Source organism: Peromyscus maniculatus, chromosome 12 (genome assembly GCF_049852395.1).
Source record: "Peromyscus maniculatus bairdii isolate BWxNUB_F1_BW_parent chromosome 12, HU_Pman_BW_mat_3.1, whole genome shotgun sequence".
Lineage (NCBI taxonomy): Eukaryota > Metazoa > Chordata > Mammalia > Rodentia > Cricetidae > Peromyscus > Peromyscus maniculatus.
In genome coordinates, this window is record NC_134863.1 from 53,493,829 (window position 1) to 53,512,087 (window position 18,259).

The following is an 18,259-nucleotide window of genomic DNA, read 5'->3' on the forward strand; positions in this document are numbered from 1 at the left end:
ATTAATTCTTTGAGGATTTTAAACAATGTGTTTTTGTCATATTAACCCCTTCCCCAGCCCACACTAAACTAACTTTTTGTCTTCCTTTTTTTCTTTATATTTAAAATTTTAAAGTATGGTTTGTTTTTTTTTTTTCCCACATGCAATCAGATATACATAGGTGGACCTCCATTGGAACATGGTTAACCTACAAGCGTCTGTTTCTTCAAAAAGGATGACTGCCCCTCTCCCATCAGCTGTCATTTCCCAACAATTTCTTAGCTATATGTGGGACTTCATGCCATCTCCCATCTCCACGTAGAGATTTTTGCCTGCCTTGGCCTTGTGTAGATCATGCACATGCTGTCATAATTGCGATGATTTAATATGCTCAATTGCCCTGTAGTGTCCTGAAAACATGGTCTCCTTGTAGCCATCAACCCCTCTGGCTCTTACAGGCTTTCTGCTACTTCTTCCCTAGAGATCTCTGAAAAGGGGGTGTGACACAATTGTCCCATTTATGGCTCAATCTCCATAAACTGACCACTTCTGGGTCTCTATGCTCATCATTATCTACCTTAAATTGAGTTTAATTTTATGATAATGCCAGGAAACCATGCTATTTGTATAAATGAGGAAAATATGTAACACCAATTCCTTTGTAATTACAATGTAGCTATTCATGAGAAATTAGTAAATAATAAAAAGGAAATAATCCAAATTATTTATACATGTAAAACCTCATTCCCTTCTTATTTTTCTTATAATACACCTATAGAGACCTTCCCAGTTATGCTACATGGCATGCTGATACATGTGTTCTGACTCAGTCATTCATTTGCAATCGTGAATGTATGAAAATAAGTTGCATCATTAACATTGCCAAAATTCAACAAAATCATTACTACAATTGGTGAAATAAACATCATATACATACTGGCTACTGAAAAAGTCATATGAAATATAGTACTATAGTAAGCACAGATGAAACTTTTAGAGAGAAGTGTGTGAAATAATGAAGATTTGGTATTGTCACTTAAATGTGACATCATCTTCTAGTAATGTTTTCTTATCTTATGTGAAGGAAATAAAAATGTCTAAGCCCTTTGTGCCATACAGGCATAGAAAGGGACACATAAGAAATCATTTAATGCACTGTCCACAGCATTTTTCATCATGCAAGTTTACATGGGAGATTCGTAGTAAATATTGTTGTTGCTATCATTTTATTTTAATTTCTAGAAAATAATTCAAGAGGAAAATATACCTTCCACATCTAGTACAACTCTTTTTCTGTTCTACTAGGTAGATTTTGCCAGTGGTAACTATTGTTGGAGCCGGGAGCATCATTTAGCTAATGGTGTGATGGCAGAAATATCAAACATTTACTGAAACTAAGTTCCATCCTTTTGAACTTCAAGTAAAATTGATAACACATGTTATTGCCTAACTCTGAGCAGAGTGTGCCCCAGCTTTCTGCTACTTTGAAGATCACAGACTCTATCACCTTCTCCTGTTCAAGGCCATCAGGCTCGGCAAGTACCATGCCATTAACATTGTTTATGGTTGAACTCAAATAAATGTAAAAATAATGACTATATAATGAGCTTTCCCCCAAAATTGATCTGAAATAGCAAGTTACATAGGTTGAGTGCTTCCAAGTACACAATTAATAGTGATAATAAAAATGGCTTTTGAGCAAAAACCAAAAACCAAAACAAAACATCATCACCATCATCAACAACAACAACAAAATAAAAAACAACAGAAAAAAAAAAACTCAAAGAATTATTTTCCAGAATTTTCTTTTGTTGACTCATTGATTGCTGCTTACTCAGAAGTGGTAAATCTAGTCTTGTATAATCTCATCTGATAATTAAAGTGTCTGAAAATACCACAGTACAGTTAGTTCTTCCTTTCAAGGAAATACTTGTAATGGTTTGATGTGCAAGAGGTCTCACACTGAGTAAGGTTGATTTGGAATTTGATTTCAGACCCACTGATTCCTATTTAAAACATGAATGTTTGCTTTGTAAATGCCATTTTATTCATGAAAAGTAAGTTCCCCTTCACTCTGCTTGTCGGGGCACAGCCCTCTCTGTACTTTGTAGACTGAAATGCTTTAGAAGTCAAAGAGCTTTAGAAAACAAACAGGACAGCAGAACAACTAACTTTTAGAGGCAGATTAACTCTATTTGGTATTAAGTGAAACATATTAAATTGATACTAAAAGGTTTGCATTTCCTTCTGCCACTGCAGGAGGCCAGACTTACAGCTTCTAAACATGCCACTGAGAAGCTCACAATTGAATTCTAAGCCGACTACTCTATTATGTTTACAGTGCATGTGGCGGCTGTATTTATGGAGTGGGCTTGGCAGCTGCTCATGTTCTTCTTTGAGCAGAGAGATATGGCAAATTTAGAACTTTTGCTCCAAGGAGGTAGTTGTAATTGACACCAGAACATTCCAGCATCAGACTTGAATAAGATGTTCAACATATGCTACCTGCATTTTGAACACCTTTTTGATCTCAAATATGTTTACTTTTTCCTACATTTTTGTCTTGGGGATTGTTTTAGATATTTTATTGTTGTTGTCATTTCTTTTGGTTATTGTAATTCAAAGTATTTTTCTATTTTGGGATGCAAAGGAAATTTCCTGGAATGTTCACTGGTTTGCATTGCTTTTAATGCAGTAAACATGTTCTTAAGTCTCAGCAGGACAGGTTGCTTTTGCTAACTCATCACACTGGATTCAAAGGAATCAATGCCTGGTGGGTGAAACAATAGAACCCATCATCAGTTTAGGCCTAGCATTCTGTTTGATGGTGACCTTTACCCACTCTTTTTTAAATGATTATGCTGGAAAAATTAGTGATGATTCTATCCAGACTAAAACGTAATCATTTTCTCCATCACTCTCTGATTGAAGCAGTCAGTCATGTAATTGACCTTCTGTGAAAAATACACTCAATTCAATGACACTGGAAGCCTACTACCAGTAAATATTGCTCCTCCCTTTCTCGTTCACTTCCTGCTCTTTACCTTCCTACCCCTTCCTTTTTCTTTAAGTTCACTTATTTACATGTTCATTGTTTTGTAATTTTTACATTACATTTTATTTTTCCGATATTACAATATAATTACATCATTTCCCTTTTCCCTCTCCTTCCTTCATTCCTCTCCTTGCTCTCTTTCAAATTTGTGGCCTGCTTTTTTTTTCATTAATTGTTTTTACATGCATCTATGTATATACATGTATATCACTTTTTCAATCAATTCATTTTTGATTCCTGACACACTAGAAAATTAAATACCTATTTTGACCCAGGGCTAATTTTAGTCATTATCCCTGTAATCTCTGAGATATTTTATCTTTTGGTTTTTTTTTTTTTTCATTTACTTATTTAGTTTTTTAGTGTGGTAAATGGAACTCTGCATAAGCATCCCTGGGCCAATGGAGGATATCTGCTGTTCTCTTTTGTTCTCTGTCCCATTCCCTTGAGATGAGGTTTGTCAGTGAACCTGAGGTGCTTGCTTTATGCCCAGCAAACATAGTGATCCTCCTGGCTGCTTCCTTTTCAGCACTGCAGTCTGAGGAACATGTGGCCATGCTTTTTGCATGGATTCTGAGGATTTAAGAATGAGATATTCATGCTTGCACAGTAAGTGCTCTTAACCACTGGATCATCTGCCCAGCCCCTTGTGTTAAGGTTTAACAGTAACAAATTAATGCAAAATGTTTCAGAACCTTGAGATGGTGGTGCTTTGCCATGGAAGTTGGCAAATTATATTTTCAAAATCAAGAAATAGGATTATTAAGTGTAATATAAGAATATAACATGAAACCTGGGCTAGTGAGCTGGCTCAGCAGGTAAATGCATTTGTCTCCAATTTGGATGGTTTGAGTTAGGTCTGCAGGACTCACATAGTGGAAGATGAGAATTACATTCTTTGGTTGTCTCTGACCTACTCACATGTGCTATGACACACATGTGTCCTAATACACACACACACACACACACACACACACACACAATCCATGCTAAAATAAGAAAATTAAAACATGAAAATCTGTTTTTATTCCCGTGTTTAGGGATAGAGTTAAAAATGAAAAACTGTATTTCTCAACATCTGTAGTGACTTCTAGAAAAGAACCTTATGCCGTCTGGTTGTCTATGAAAATGGAAAAGAGAAATGATCGATTTCTTCTGCACCAGGTGGTAGTGGCGATGGAAGTGTAGCACAGCTTATAGTCAAAACCAGCAGGCCCTTCACGAAGTAACATGAGAAACTAAAACTGTGAACGGAGAATAATACGAATAGCTGCATAAATACAAATGGATGGATTGACTTTCCCGGTTGGGCTCCAGATCCACGGAGCAACCACTTGATCAAGATGTCACAAAGGACATTAAATGTCTAAGTGACACTGAAAATCCAATGAAATGTGATCTTGTACATCTAAAGCACTATGATCTTTCCCTGGAGGAACAATAGAATCACTTGTTTTCATAATCCCCACTTCTACTACTAATGTTTTAATTAATTGCTGAAACAAATATATTTTCATCAGTGAATATTTCAGTATTACTAAATATAGGCTGATAGTTAAGAGTACAGAGGCAAGAAATAAATACAAGATTTAACATAGTTATGTTACATATATTTAAATTTATACACATTGGTAACTCCTCAATTCTATTTATTTCATAAGGAAAATCAAAGTATTCTTTAATTACGCCATGTACTTGTATAGAAGAAAATCCTTTTTAGCTACACTAAAATGATAGAAGATATCAGTGCCACTTGGAAAGGACTGCATGTAATGTTAAAGAAAAATAACATTGTGCAAAATATAACGAGTAATGTCTGTTGGTAACCATAGAGTATGGAAATGTGGTGCCAGTGAATTATCCCCTGAAGGATGCCAAATTTTCTGCCATATGTTGTCATTCACTATATGGAGTCTGTTGCCAATTTCACTTATTCTTCACCCTGTGCTTCAAAATCTTGAGAAAAAAAAATTCCCAGTGCATTCTCAAGAGGTTTTCTTTGGGACTGGAGCCAATAATCACAGATCTGCCTCACAGGATCCCTTTAGCCTGGCTGAAGAAATCATCATGGAAATAAATCCAGACCTCTGTGATGGCTCTGAGCCAGAGGCTCCCCAGCACAGCCAGGAATGCACCTGGAAGCCTAGGTCAGAACTACCTGAAATCCATGGAGAAACAAAGAGAAGGCTTGGGTCTCCTCTAAATCCCAATCTCACATCTTAGAAGCATCCCCAAGATTCCTATAATTTTCCTACAGGCAGGAGGAGAGCAAGGGGCAAAGATCTGAGTTTCAACCAAGCTGGTGAGTAACACAAGAAAAGGTAGCTAGTTGGGAGTTCATTCAAAATCAGGCCATTCTTTATCCTGTTACTCTGCGAATGAGATTGTTCTCTGCGATTCTCTTCAAAACAGGCTTTCAATCAAGTGACTAATGTCAAAAGTCAAAGGTTTCTGTGATGTAGAACAGCACTACTATTAAACCTATTGTCAGAAAAATATGTGTTCATTTAAGACAGAATGTTAGTTAGACCCAGGCTACTTGTGATGTGAAAATCCTTCAATGATTGAGTTTATGCAATATCTACTCAGCATAAACAAAGGTGGGCATTGTGATTTTACTGACTTTTAGTGACAACTCCTTCCAGTCGAATGATGTTGGGGTGGTCAAACTGTCCCATGATGCTTGCTTCTCCTAGGAAGTCTCTCCTCTGCTTCTCTGTGTAGCCCACTTTCAAGGTCTTGATGGCTACAGAGATCTCTTTCTTTGAGGGAAGTTTTAAGCGACCACTGCAAACTTCTCCAAATTCACCTGTTAGAATAGAAAAGAAAAAAAATATAATCAAAAATTAAAGATTCATGGGGCTGAGTAGATGGCTTAGTCGGTAAAGTGCTTTCTTGCAAGCATGACGTCCTGGGTTAGGAACCCTAGCACCCAGGATAAAGTCAGGCCTACAATATCATGCTGGGAGGAGGCAGAGACAGGAGGAAGCCCTGGGCTTGCTGGTCACTCAGTCTAGACTCAGTTTTAAGCTCCAGATTAAGTGAAAGTCTGTATCTCAACCACAAAACAAAATCAAAAGGAAACCATCCAAAGTCAACCTCTGTCTTCAATGTGTACAGGCATATGTGATTGCACCTATACAGGCACATACATACGACACACACTCACACACACACACACACACACACACACACACACACACACACACACACACATACACACCAAAATAATCAAAACAGAATAATTGCTGCTTTTAAATAATTCCATTAAAGGATACATGTTTTCACTTTCGAGGTATAGTCCATATGCTCAAAAATATTTTGGAAGATAGCAATATAAAATGGCCTAGGAATTCCCAGGCTATTCATGGGCCTTTCAAGGAGCTCGACATGGTTTAAGTCACCGCATCATGAAAATGCAAGAGGAAAATTGAGAGAAGCATCTCTCAGGCATTGCATTCCTTATTCTAACAGCTAACATTATCTCAGGGTTATCAGTGGGCCAGCACAGATATTAGGGTTGAACACTGGATTAACTTCAGATGTTTGAAACTATTCTCTTTTTACTGTGAGGGCCAAATTGGCTATAGACTTAGGCTCACTGAAAATGAGAGGGAAAGCATCTGCTATCAATTCGCTTTATTGGAGTATTGGTTTGTTGTATTATTGACACACTTGCTATAAAGTTCTCTAGGCTTCTGGGAGGAGAGCAATAATATAACAATATCAAATGAAGCATAGCCAGTTTTATCTAAAAGCTTACTGAAGAAATATTTTCTTAGCCTGGATGTCCCCTGTAAAGTTGTCTTGATGTGCAAAGGATCTAAAACTTGTTGAACATAAAATATTGCTGAATTTTAAAGTTTCCAATAGAGTTGATATAAAATTTCCCTGAACTATTAGGACCCTACCAGGTTAATGATAAGATTCGCCTCTCACTCTTCCAATAGATATGCTGAGCTTCCTCTGAGCAGAAGCCTGTTGCAAATAGTTCTCTGCTCCCATGGCAGCCATGATTGTTACAAAATAGTGCCTCCCACAGAATCTCTTCCTATTGTTTTACAGATTATTAGGCCTGTATTGTATCATATTTCAAATTAATCTTGTAGTAACCAGAAAGAGGTTATTTTAAAGTGTGTTTTAATTAACTGTGTGATAATTTTGTCTGTTTATGGTCTTATGTTGCTGTGATTTTCTCGAGTATAGTGCCTTTTGTACCGGTTAGAAAGAAGGGTGATAATCTTCTATTTATTTATTTATTTATTTATTTATTTACTTACTTACTTACTTTTTTTTTTTTTTTTCGCGAATGAGTGGTTTGACCTACAAAATAGCAGAATATTCTATTGACTTACCAGCTCCATCACAACAAATTGTGTACAGTCTCTTCAGGAAGTTTTAAGCCCTGACTTCACCTTATGTTGAGAAAGAAATTCTCCATTGTTTCCAAAGCAATGACTTATGCTGTAAGTTGACAAAGCCACTGAAGGAAGCCAGCAAGAACTAATCCTTTCTTCCTGGCAATAGTCTATAACTCTAGTATTCCTCGGAGTGGAAAGAATGAAGGAGCAATATTTGAGTAACCAATTGTTTTCCCGAACTCAAGTTAGAATATGTCACTACAGATGTTGGGAAAATAGGAATTGCACCATAACGTAGAACAAAAAGCAAGAACAGGAGTTCCTTTCCTTTCATGGGGTTATCTGAACACTTCCAGAGAGCTTTAGTGCCATTTGTGGAAAAACCTATGAGGTGAGTACTCAAGTGATGTATTTCACATTATTTAAAACATACACTCAAAACAGTCATATGGAATTTATGCCAAATGTGTCAGCCTTTTATTTTTGATTGTTGGTTCTCTGAATTTGAAAGAGACATTTAAAATCAAAATCAAGATTTACATTTACTAGTCTTGTTTATCACAAGACTCACTTTTATCCTGCTGTCCCCAGTTAGTCAGTAGCTTTGTGACACATGATCAGCTTTTAGCCGCTGCTACTGCTGTCCCCAGAATTCAATAAATGAAAGGCAGCCACGGTACGAGAGACGGTAAGTCTGGCACCTTTGAAATCATTGCATTCCACTAAATGGTGCATTTTTTATTGCCTGTCTTTGATCATGAAATCAGAAAATTACTTTCTCCATAGGAATATACATAGGTCTCAAAAAAGTTAGCAAGCTTGTTTTCCTCATGTAGCATTCTTACTGCTAGTTGAAAACTCATGACTAGCAACTTGTTAGGAGAGCTATTGAAATGTTAGTTACCTGCTCCAACAACTTTGTCGATGGATATGTTGGTGGCATCCAACTCCTTTGCGAACTCATGAACAGCTTGTGTAGGGTCCTCATATGTATGTGGATCAACATATGTCCTGAGACCTGGAAGTTTTACTATTATAAAAAGAAAAGAATGATTTTATGGAGTGAATTTCATAACGTTAGTAACTGAAAACATCTTTACTCTATTAAGTTGTATTGATCTTTAGTCTACTGAATACTACTCTGTAATAATTAAAATCTGATATAAATGTTGCAGTAAGTGAAGAAAAAATTTAAAAAGTTGTCTATGATATACCATAAAATGGAAGCAAAACTACGATATCCTCCCTGCTAAAACAATGGGAGGGGGCATTGAAATGCAGGTCTCAAGAAGGAAGATGACAAGGACATGAGTAGGCAAGGTAATTACTATTAAATGTCATCGTGCCACTGTGCTACTAAACATGTCTGATTCGGAAGCACAGGACTAGCCAAATATCTGTTGCTGTGTACTATCTGATAATAAATCAAAACACACAAATATGCTCCAGAGGCAGAAGAGAGACTGAAGTATGCATTAACTAAACTATTTCAGAAAGCAAAACATCTCCGATACTACTGTGGTTTTATTTATTCACAAATGAGTTCACCTATCTGAACTGAAAATTTAAGTTAGGCTGTATATTTTATGTACATACCAGGATACTATCAGTGGACAGAAATCACATATGACTTTCAACATAACTAAAATCAACATAAATATTGCTTATAAGCTTAATAGTTATTTTGAAATGCTGTCTCAAGTATAAATCATACATGTAACTTCATGCTATATTTATTTATTGAATTATTCTGAATGTGAACATCTCATGGCTTTCTATAAATAAAATATAAAACAATCCATAAGTAAATCTTTTCCATATTATTTAGTATTACGGGATTTGGAAAAAATGATTACATTTGGAAAAAAGGTAACATAGAGGAATGTTCAAACAATCTTTCTCTAAAAGGAAAACTTTTCAAACAAGAACATAAGATCAATCCATGAACATATTCTAAGGATGAAAATTGATTGCCACATTACATTTGTTGACATTATAGATGATTTTAATTTTGGTAACATGAATCATATTGTTTTAATATGAACCATGGATGCTTAAAAGATCTAGCTTTTTGTTTAATTACACTTAAATATAGAAGGACATCTTCTTTTCATTTAAAAAAATAAAATAAAATCAGACACCGTAATTTCCAAAAATTACTTTAGAATTGGAGCATCTCTTTTCCAAACATGTGACTAAGGATTGTATAGACCCAATAGATGTTAGAGTTAGCTTTACCGAGCATTATACAAGTGCTAGCGGTTGTGCTAAAGGTAACACAGTAGAGCATCACCAGTGAGCCCAACATTTCATAGTATATTTGTTCTTTAAGGCTGATTTATTCCGTAAAACTATTATTCTTTTCTATAAAAATGAATGGTGTCAAAAAATTGACACAAGGATCTATTATTTTTAATAGTAAGCTAATACAGCTCCTATCAATACTATCAATACTCAGACACTGTGCCTAAGAAAAACTGTTACGCATTTCTTGATTTGGAAACCATTGAGTTACTATAATATTTTAGGAAGTAAATATGTGTTAGAATCTTTTAGCTTTTGTCAGAGTTTGGTTGCATTTAAATACTCACTTTAGATTACTGATTCTCTGATGTATTTTGATCTGCCTCTATGTTTGAACAGTAAAAGAACCTAGCTTTTCTCTTAAAGAAAATAACATTTTGAACATTATATAAGGTTGAATATTTTTGTTAAATAATTGCAAATCCTTGACCTTGTTACATTTGAAGAATAAAGTTCATTTTAGGGGGAGTTTCTGGCATTAGAATTTATTTAATTGGTGAAATGCAATGTCTGAAAATTTAAAAAAAATAAACTGCTGCTTTAAAAAGTTCTCAACTGAGTTTTTAAAGTCAACACTAGAGAAAAAAATATGTTTCACTAAATAATATGGAGCTTGGATAATCATTCTTCCCTCAAAATCAATCACATTCACTTCTATTAGTTAGCATAAAGTAAATTGATTTTCCATCCACATGACATTTGTGAAAAATTATAAACATAAACACACACCCATGAGTAAAATGGTCTGTTCGCTAGGGACTTTGGCTGTTGATTTTTAACTGCTCACCCTTGACATTCTAGGAACCAGGAGGTTTGGGCAGCAATGCAAGTAATCCCTTCACACCAATAATTAAGGGCACCATACAGGGTAACTGGGCTCTGCCATGAAAACCAGATAATAAACACATGCGCACGTGTTAAGCTGCACTACTTTACAGCTCATTCTGTGCAAACACAATAATTTACATTTCCATTTTACCAGCATGAGTTGCCCTAAGGACAGAAAAAAAAAAGAGTGAAAAAAAAATGCCCAAGCAGTAAGGGCAAGGGGACAGGATCTTAAGAGGCAAAACACATTTCTTTTCTTTTGAAGCAACATTATAGGATTTGTAACAAGGCTTGAGGGAATAGTTCATAGCTAGAGCTTTTTAAAGTAATACCAAATAAATGGTCTGAAATAAACCAGCTGTAGTATTGAGAGGCAGAAAGTCTATGACACGCATGTAGTTGCTTTACAGTTTTAAAGCCGAGATAATACGCATTTCTTTTTAAATTTTGTCTATTGTAAAGATATGGTGCATTGAAAAAAAATGTTTTAAGAAACTCAGCCATAAAAAACAAAGGTAAAATACTAGAACTTACATGGAATTGGTGACAGACATTTATCAAAGTCTATATTCATAAGGCTTATGATCCCCGTAAAGATAGTTAAGTCAGCATGGTCCAGTATAGAAAATAGTCCCAGTAACCATCCACCTCTAACTAAGAAGAATTCATAAGAATCAAATGGCCCAACATAGTCAAACTATGAAAAAAACAGAAGCCCACTCTTCTGTAATTTGATGATTTCACAAAGTATATTTGGTAAGCTAGCTTACCTGAGTTGGAGTAACCTGCATAGATATGGCATTGAATTAAGCTAAAACCTTGGTGTTTTATTATAAAATGAATATTTTGTTACAACTGTACAATGAAATGGACAAAAAAATACTGTGTCTGCAAACTCTTGTACTGCTTCCACACATAAATTTACATTTTCTTAAACATTCTTTTCTCTTTTGTTCTAATCTATTGTTTGCTTTCTACATGCAGACTAGGAAATAATTGTTTTTACATGAGTTATAGCTACAATGATAATTTTTTTAGATCTCCAAATAAGTAACTTATAGCAAGCATCCTTTCTATTTGGAGACATTTTTAAAAGGCAATAGCAAATGCTAAAGTAATTCTTGCTTACAAGACTTCATTATTACTTCTATGAAGATATTTCAGACAAGTGAGTATCAGTCTGGACTTTTGTTAACTTCCATGAGATCTTGCCATTCCTCTGAAGGCCATTGATTAGTATTTGCCCTCCTGAATAAAGCTGATTTGGAAAAGTAGACACATGAAATGATTCATTTCACCAGAGGGAATAAGAAAAAAAAAACACATCTTTTTGTTAGATGCAAACATTTTGTTACTGAAAAGTGTATTTCTATTACTAGAGGTTAAAATTGGTTGGTATAGAAATTGAGAGGAAAAATCTTGTCTTTCCTACCAATCGGATGACACGTACTTAAAATAAACAGTTTATTCTAAAAGCTCTTTCCTGGTTGGAAGAACAAATGGAGTAAGGCATTTCACATAAACATTGGTTGTTTATATTTACTTGGCAGTCAAGAGAGGGAAAATGCTCCTATTCAGATTTCTGCCCAGAATTACTAATGAAGAAGTTGAGGATATGCTTTCATTTCAGCCATGCAAAGTTGACTACAGTTCTCAGGACTCATGACAGACATTATTTGAACATAAACCACAGGTTACCCTTCACTTTAAGTATGCTGAAATGCAGCCATGGGAAAAATCGCTTAATGTAGAGCCATGGATTTCCTCCTCTTTCTAAAATAAATTTAATTTGCTTATTTTCCCCTCATAAGACTGCTTTATAATTCTTTTTTGTTGAAGGGAGGTTACCCAATCATAAATCAACAACTGCTAAAGCTGAATTGTTAAAACAAAGTTTGGAAACTCACAGTGCCCATTCCCAAAGTGAAGCCGCTTCTCATCCGAACTATGTTTTGACTTGTGATAGCCACAGAACCTAGAGGCAAAGCAAAGCAAGAAAATACATAAATGCATTATCCATTCTCAGATTGTGTAAAGACCCCCCAATAAAGCTTTCCCTTGAAACAATACTTTAGTGAAAGTTTAACTGATGCTATATTTCTAAGTCCTCCACCAAAAGCTTCTTTTTGGGGGGACCCTGGAAGGCTGCCTAATGAGGAGATATGTAGAGTTGCCTCCCCACTGAGCAGACACCTCCAGTTCAGTTTTTATAATAGCGTTAGAATGTGTTTATAGTATTTTTAACAACTACTGTTGGAATGAATAAAGGGTAAAGTCTCCGTTGGTAATGATTAGTGCTGTGGCCTGTTACCAGTGTTTAGGGTGAGAAAGTGTCAAGAAAATCTGGGGTTATTTGAAGAGTGAGGGGATAATTGGAAAAAGAAGGTGGAGACTAGGAGTGGGGTCAAAAGAAGTGTTATGAGTTAGAGGGTGAGGATTAGAACTAATGGAGATTGGGGTGTTTGTTGTGACAGGGTGATGTTGGAAGCTACACCCACAAAGTCTCATCGACATGACCCCCTAAACATGGGCTAGACAAAGAAAATAACAGTAGACATGCTCAAGTGGACAGTGGAAAGCCCATGAGGCCTCAACCCTACATACATACATATACACAAACTACAGGCAAGGAAGGAATACGGGGAGCTGGAGAAACCGTCTTTCCAAGGGAAGAGCACACCAACTGGTTATCTAATACCAAACTGTTAGCCCTGAAAACATACATACAAGAAATATCGTATAGGCTAAACAGGTTATATTTGGGAATATATGTATATACATATATGCATTCAATAACAATGAAATGGCGAGACCATTATTTGACAGAGAAAAAGGAGAGGATTGTGGGAGGCTTTGGAGGGAGAAAAAGAAAGGAAGAAATATTGTAAACATACTCTAATCTCAAAAATTTTTTAAAATGTAGAAATAAAACTGAAAGGAAGAATAGATGAAAATACAAACAGAAGGATCTAGAACAGAAACATTCTAATCTTTTCAATGACTTTTTTGAGTACACACTCTTCACATTCTAAAGAAACTCAGGACAATGAGAAAACCACAGTTAAGGTCAATAGTTCAGCAAAATCAACTCACCTCCCAATTAAAACATAAACGACAACAGTGAGGACAATGATGGCCACTGCTGCTGAAATAGCGATCATTACCACATGACTATTTTCACCAGAGATGGAGAAAGCTGTGAGATTGAAGGAAAGAAATATAAGAACAAACATTACCACCATGACTGACTACATGACAGTGACTATAAATTCTTCCTACACCCTGCTCTTATCTGAGAAATAGTTTTTATCTGAGAAATAGAAACTCTTTCAGAAATAATACTGGAGAAATTCGCTGAATTTCAAACAAAAAAGAGACACACCTCTTATAATTTTTAACATAATTTCTCATTAATGTATTTGGTTTAATAATAAATTACTCTGTTTTCATACCATCAACATTACTTGAGTGTCTACATATAAAATATGGTGGCCAGTTTTAAGTCTGTCTATATTGGCATGAAACCCATTGGATAAAACAGAAGTCACTGCCCCATCACAGTGAACAAGTAGAGTTTCCAGTAAGAAACCAAATGAGCTTTGGGAAGAATCTTCCTTTGAACTTGGTATGGCTTCATAACAAAGACAAGTTTCATTTACAGCAGTGTGGATAAAGCTGGGAGGTATTGTATGAACTGAAATAACTCAGGCAAAGGACAAATACTTCATGTTCTCTCTCACTCTCTCTCTCTCTCTCTCTCTCTCTCTCTCTCTCTCTCTCTCTCTCTCACACACACACACACACACACACACACACACACACACACACACAGAGTCTAATAAAAGTTAGACTCATATAGTTAGAAGATGTGCAGATATCAGAGGCTCAGAGAGAGTGATAAGAGGAAATGTGGTATGTGGGAACCAAGTTCCAGATGGAAGGGACTTTTCAAACTCATGCTAATGTAACTACAGCTATTATAACATGTTACATATTAAAATCCCTCACTACAAAAGATGAAGGATGTAAGAAGATAATTTTTAATTCTAAGAGCTTAACCTATTAAATATTTTAATATAAATATAAGCATAGTTTATACATACTTGCTATATATACATGATTATTTTTTGTCAGTTTCAAATACAATTTGAAGAACACTAAAATCATGAAATGCTGATTTGTGTACATCACATCACCAACAAACTCTCCCTATGTTTCCTGTCTTCTTAAATAGCCCATCATTCATTGATTCATTAATTTAGAAAGGAGGCAAGTAGAAATGACTCTAATGCCAAATCTACTCATCTTCCAGATTATATACAGCTCTCATCTAAAACAGCTTTACTTTTTTGTGGTAAGTATAAAAAATTCAAAAGAGCAAAATCTTATAACATTTGACAGTTCTATGAAATTCAATTTTCTATGTTCATTAATAAATATTCATTGGAACATAGACACAATTGGGAATGACTCATTTTGTTAAAGTGAGCACCATCAATAGAGATTGTATGTACACATAGACTCAACTATTTATTTGCCCAATTACAGTTTATAGAATTTTTCCTAAGACCAATGCTTCTCTAACTGTAATGTAAACAACAAACCACTGAGGGATGAAGTAAATTCCGGTTGTGCATTGTGGAACCAGAGTTAAGGCTGTGGACATTGCTTATGAGATCCCAGATGATGATGGTGGTCCTGGCTCCAGAGTATGCATCTAACTATATAAGAGCAAGACTTCAATTATGAAGTCTACTCCTCATTTCACTCCTGATAATTGCACATTGATAATTCCAAATACTGAATACTCTCCATACAGTATTTTGTGTCTTCACTTGTCTTCTAGATTATAATTAGGAGCTCAAAATCATTCTCTATTTGCCTTTCTTCTCTTTTCCCTCACCATTCAAATATTTCTTCTATAAAACCAGTCTGCTGTACTATTATTGTACACAAATTCTTGGTTTCTGACACCTTCAGGACTGAGTACAAGTTTTAAACAAGGCATTTAGATTTAGGGCCCAAGTCTCTGCTTTCACACATTACAAAGTTCATGAGCATCCTAATCTGCAGGTTTTCAAAATGCTCAAAGTTCCTGGGAAAGCACTGTGCAAGCTAATGTTTGCATATTTCATTGTGCTGGCAAAATGGTGATTGAACACATGATGAAATTTTGACTCAAAATAGAAAATGGGGGCATGAGGATATATCAAAATTTCATCAGAGAGTGAGTGTGTGTGTGTGAGAGAGAGAGAGAGAGAGAGAGAGAAGAGAGAGAGAGAGAGAGAGAGAGGGGGGGGGGGGAGAGGGAGAGGGAGAGGGAGAGGGAGAGAGAGAGAGAGCATAATTGGAAGGATGGGGAGGTAGGGAGGCTCTAGGAAGAAATGAGGAGGGAAAACTCTGATCAGAATATATTGTATGAAAATAACTTCATTTTCAATTAAAAAAAAAAACAGCAAAACAAAACAAACAAACCAAAACCAAGCTGTTTCTCAGGAGCAGTTAACAGATGCAAGATAAGAAGCAGGGCAGAGCAGCTGTTCTTATGTTCCCTAGAGTCCCCTATGCATCTGAGAAAAGAGACTGGAGTGGGATGGCGATCACACCAGAGTGTAAAGTGTTGTAAGCCCTTTATCTTGTGCATCTAGCTTCCTATTGCTTTCAGCACAGTACAGGTGATAAAGGGGACTGTGGGCTCAGGCTCAGATATTTCTACTGCACAGAGTACAGGGAACAAGCAGCCTCTAGCTGCTGCACTTGTAGTATCCACTGCCATCTTCCAGCATAGACCATCTCCTCCATGGTGACTAAATAGAACAGGGACAGGAATGCTGAAATCTGGGGATGTGGGACCAGTAAAGGATCCTGGATCCAGTTTAGCTCCTTCCTGATGTGATGAGACTGTCCAATCTATATGCAGTTCCTCTCTAGTCTTCCCCCTGTCTAGTGCATCCCACCTTTTGATGTTTCATGTACCTCTCCATCAAGCCCTTGCTCTTGAAATTGTATCTTTCTATCCGCTTGCCATATGTATTCCTGTCCACTGGCTACAGGTGTGTGATTAGTTGGTAAACAGCTTAACCTGGGTTCCATAATGCTAATAAACACATGATGACAACTCTACTCTTCATTCTGTATGATTAATTTTTAATGACCAATAACTTAAAATTTCTGTGGACTATTTTAATAGAGTAATTGATTTAAGGTAGCTCACTGAGACAGAAAAAGGAAATGATAAGGAGATAAAATGCTCTGTCTCTTCTCTTCTCAGCCATGGGATTAAGATATGAGTTCTCTGCTCAAAACATGCATTATTCCTAGAATTTATCTAAACTGTGCAAAAAAATCACATCTCTTTTTTTCCTTTATTTTAGAGATTATAATAACTTTACATCATTTTCGCTTTCCCTTGTTTCCTCCGAAGCCTCCCATATACATATCCCCCTTCTTCCTTTCAAATTCATGGCCTCTTTTTTTGTGAATTGTTTTATGCATTTATGCATATACATATATATTCCTAAATATAATTCCTAAATTGTATAATGTTACTTGTGTGTATGCTTTCAGGGCTGACCATTTGGTATTGAGTGGTCAATTGGTGTGCTCTTCTCATTTTAATCCATGCTGTTGCTAATGTACTAATGTGGAAAAGAAAGGGTTAAATAGGATGAGTGCTGTTTTGACATAACAAAAGAGTGGGAGCATATATATGTGTCCCTAATCTATTTACATGGAAACTTAGAATCCATAGAGGCACATTGACATTTTGCCCAAGGATGTGAGCCCCAGCACTATTAAATTAGTATACCTGAATAACTCAGATCATGTTATTACCCCTGTGTGTTTTCACTAGTCATAGATAGATCACTATACCAGTTTAATGTGATTTTTACAGTTGAACAAAAATATTTAGAAAATAGAAAATGCAAGTGCCCGAAAAAATGGGAAATTAGAATGGTCAGAAGAGATTATAAGGTTTCTCTTCAGTAGAGTTCTGAGCCTCATGGCTCTTTCCGGGATAATTTGGGTCTGACTGGTGTGGATCTTTGATCATCTCTGAGGGCTATTTTCATAATTGTGGCTTTGGCAGTATAAAACTGTTAGTGTCATATGTGTTTTTCTATTGTAATTAAAATATCTATTCACTATAGATACAGTGAATCATATCTTATACAAAAATAGTCCTTATCATTAAATTTCTTTGTTCCATGGGATAAAATCCATGTAATACACTAATGACTATTATCCTATAACAAGTTTTTCCAGTATGCCTCACTCTCAACACACACATGCATATGTAATTATGTATACATGTGTTTAAATTTTGCTCTCAATTAATTTTAATCTCATTTGTGATTCTGTAGAATAAATCTTTCACTTACATTTATTTTGTGTTAGCACTGTAGTAATGATAAGTACCCTTTGAGCAATTCTATTATAGCAGAGGACTTTTAAAATAAGAGGTACATTTCAAGAAAAGTTATTGAGAAAAATGTTTGCCAATTTAGAGAAATTTTATCCACCTTGAGTGAAATGGATAATCTATTCAAATTGCTTATGGATACAAATGAAGCTCTATGCACATTTTTAAAAATTTAAAGTCATTTTCTCTAGTTTGTATGCATAGGGTGTATTAAAGATTAAAACAAACCTAATGTTAAACTGTTAATTATTGCTAATTAACAAAATTCCAGGAGTTAAAATAAATTTAACTCTTAAAAGGGAAAAGGAC

General features: G+C 35.6%; 1 protein-coding gene across 1 annotated transcript in view; it reads right to left on the reverse strand.

Moving 5' to 3' along the window:
* Epha3 (EPH receptor A3) overlaps nt 1-18,259 on the reverse strand; it is a 317,591-nt gene that overhangs the window by 42,853 nt on the left and 256,479 nt on the right. The window contains exons 8-11 of the mRNA XM_006981616.4: nt 13,621-13,723; nt 12,435-12,502; nt 8,300-8,425; nt 5,658-5,843 (exon numbers count right to left, since the gene is read on the reverse strand). Of these exons, the coding sequence (XP_006981678.1) occupies nt 5,658-5,843; nt 8,300-8,425; nt 12,435-12,502; nt 13,621-13,723 (483 nt within the window). The remainder of the gene's footprint in view (nt 1-5,657; nt 5,844-8,299; nt 8,426-12,434; nt 12,503-13,620; nt 13,724-18,259) is intronic.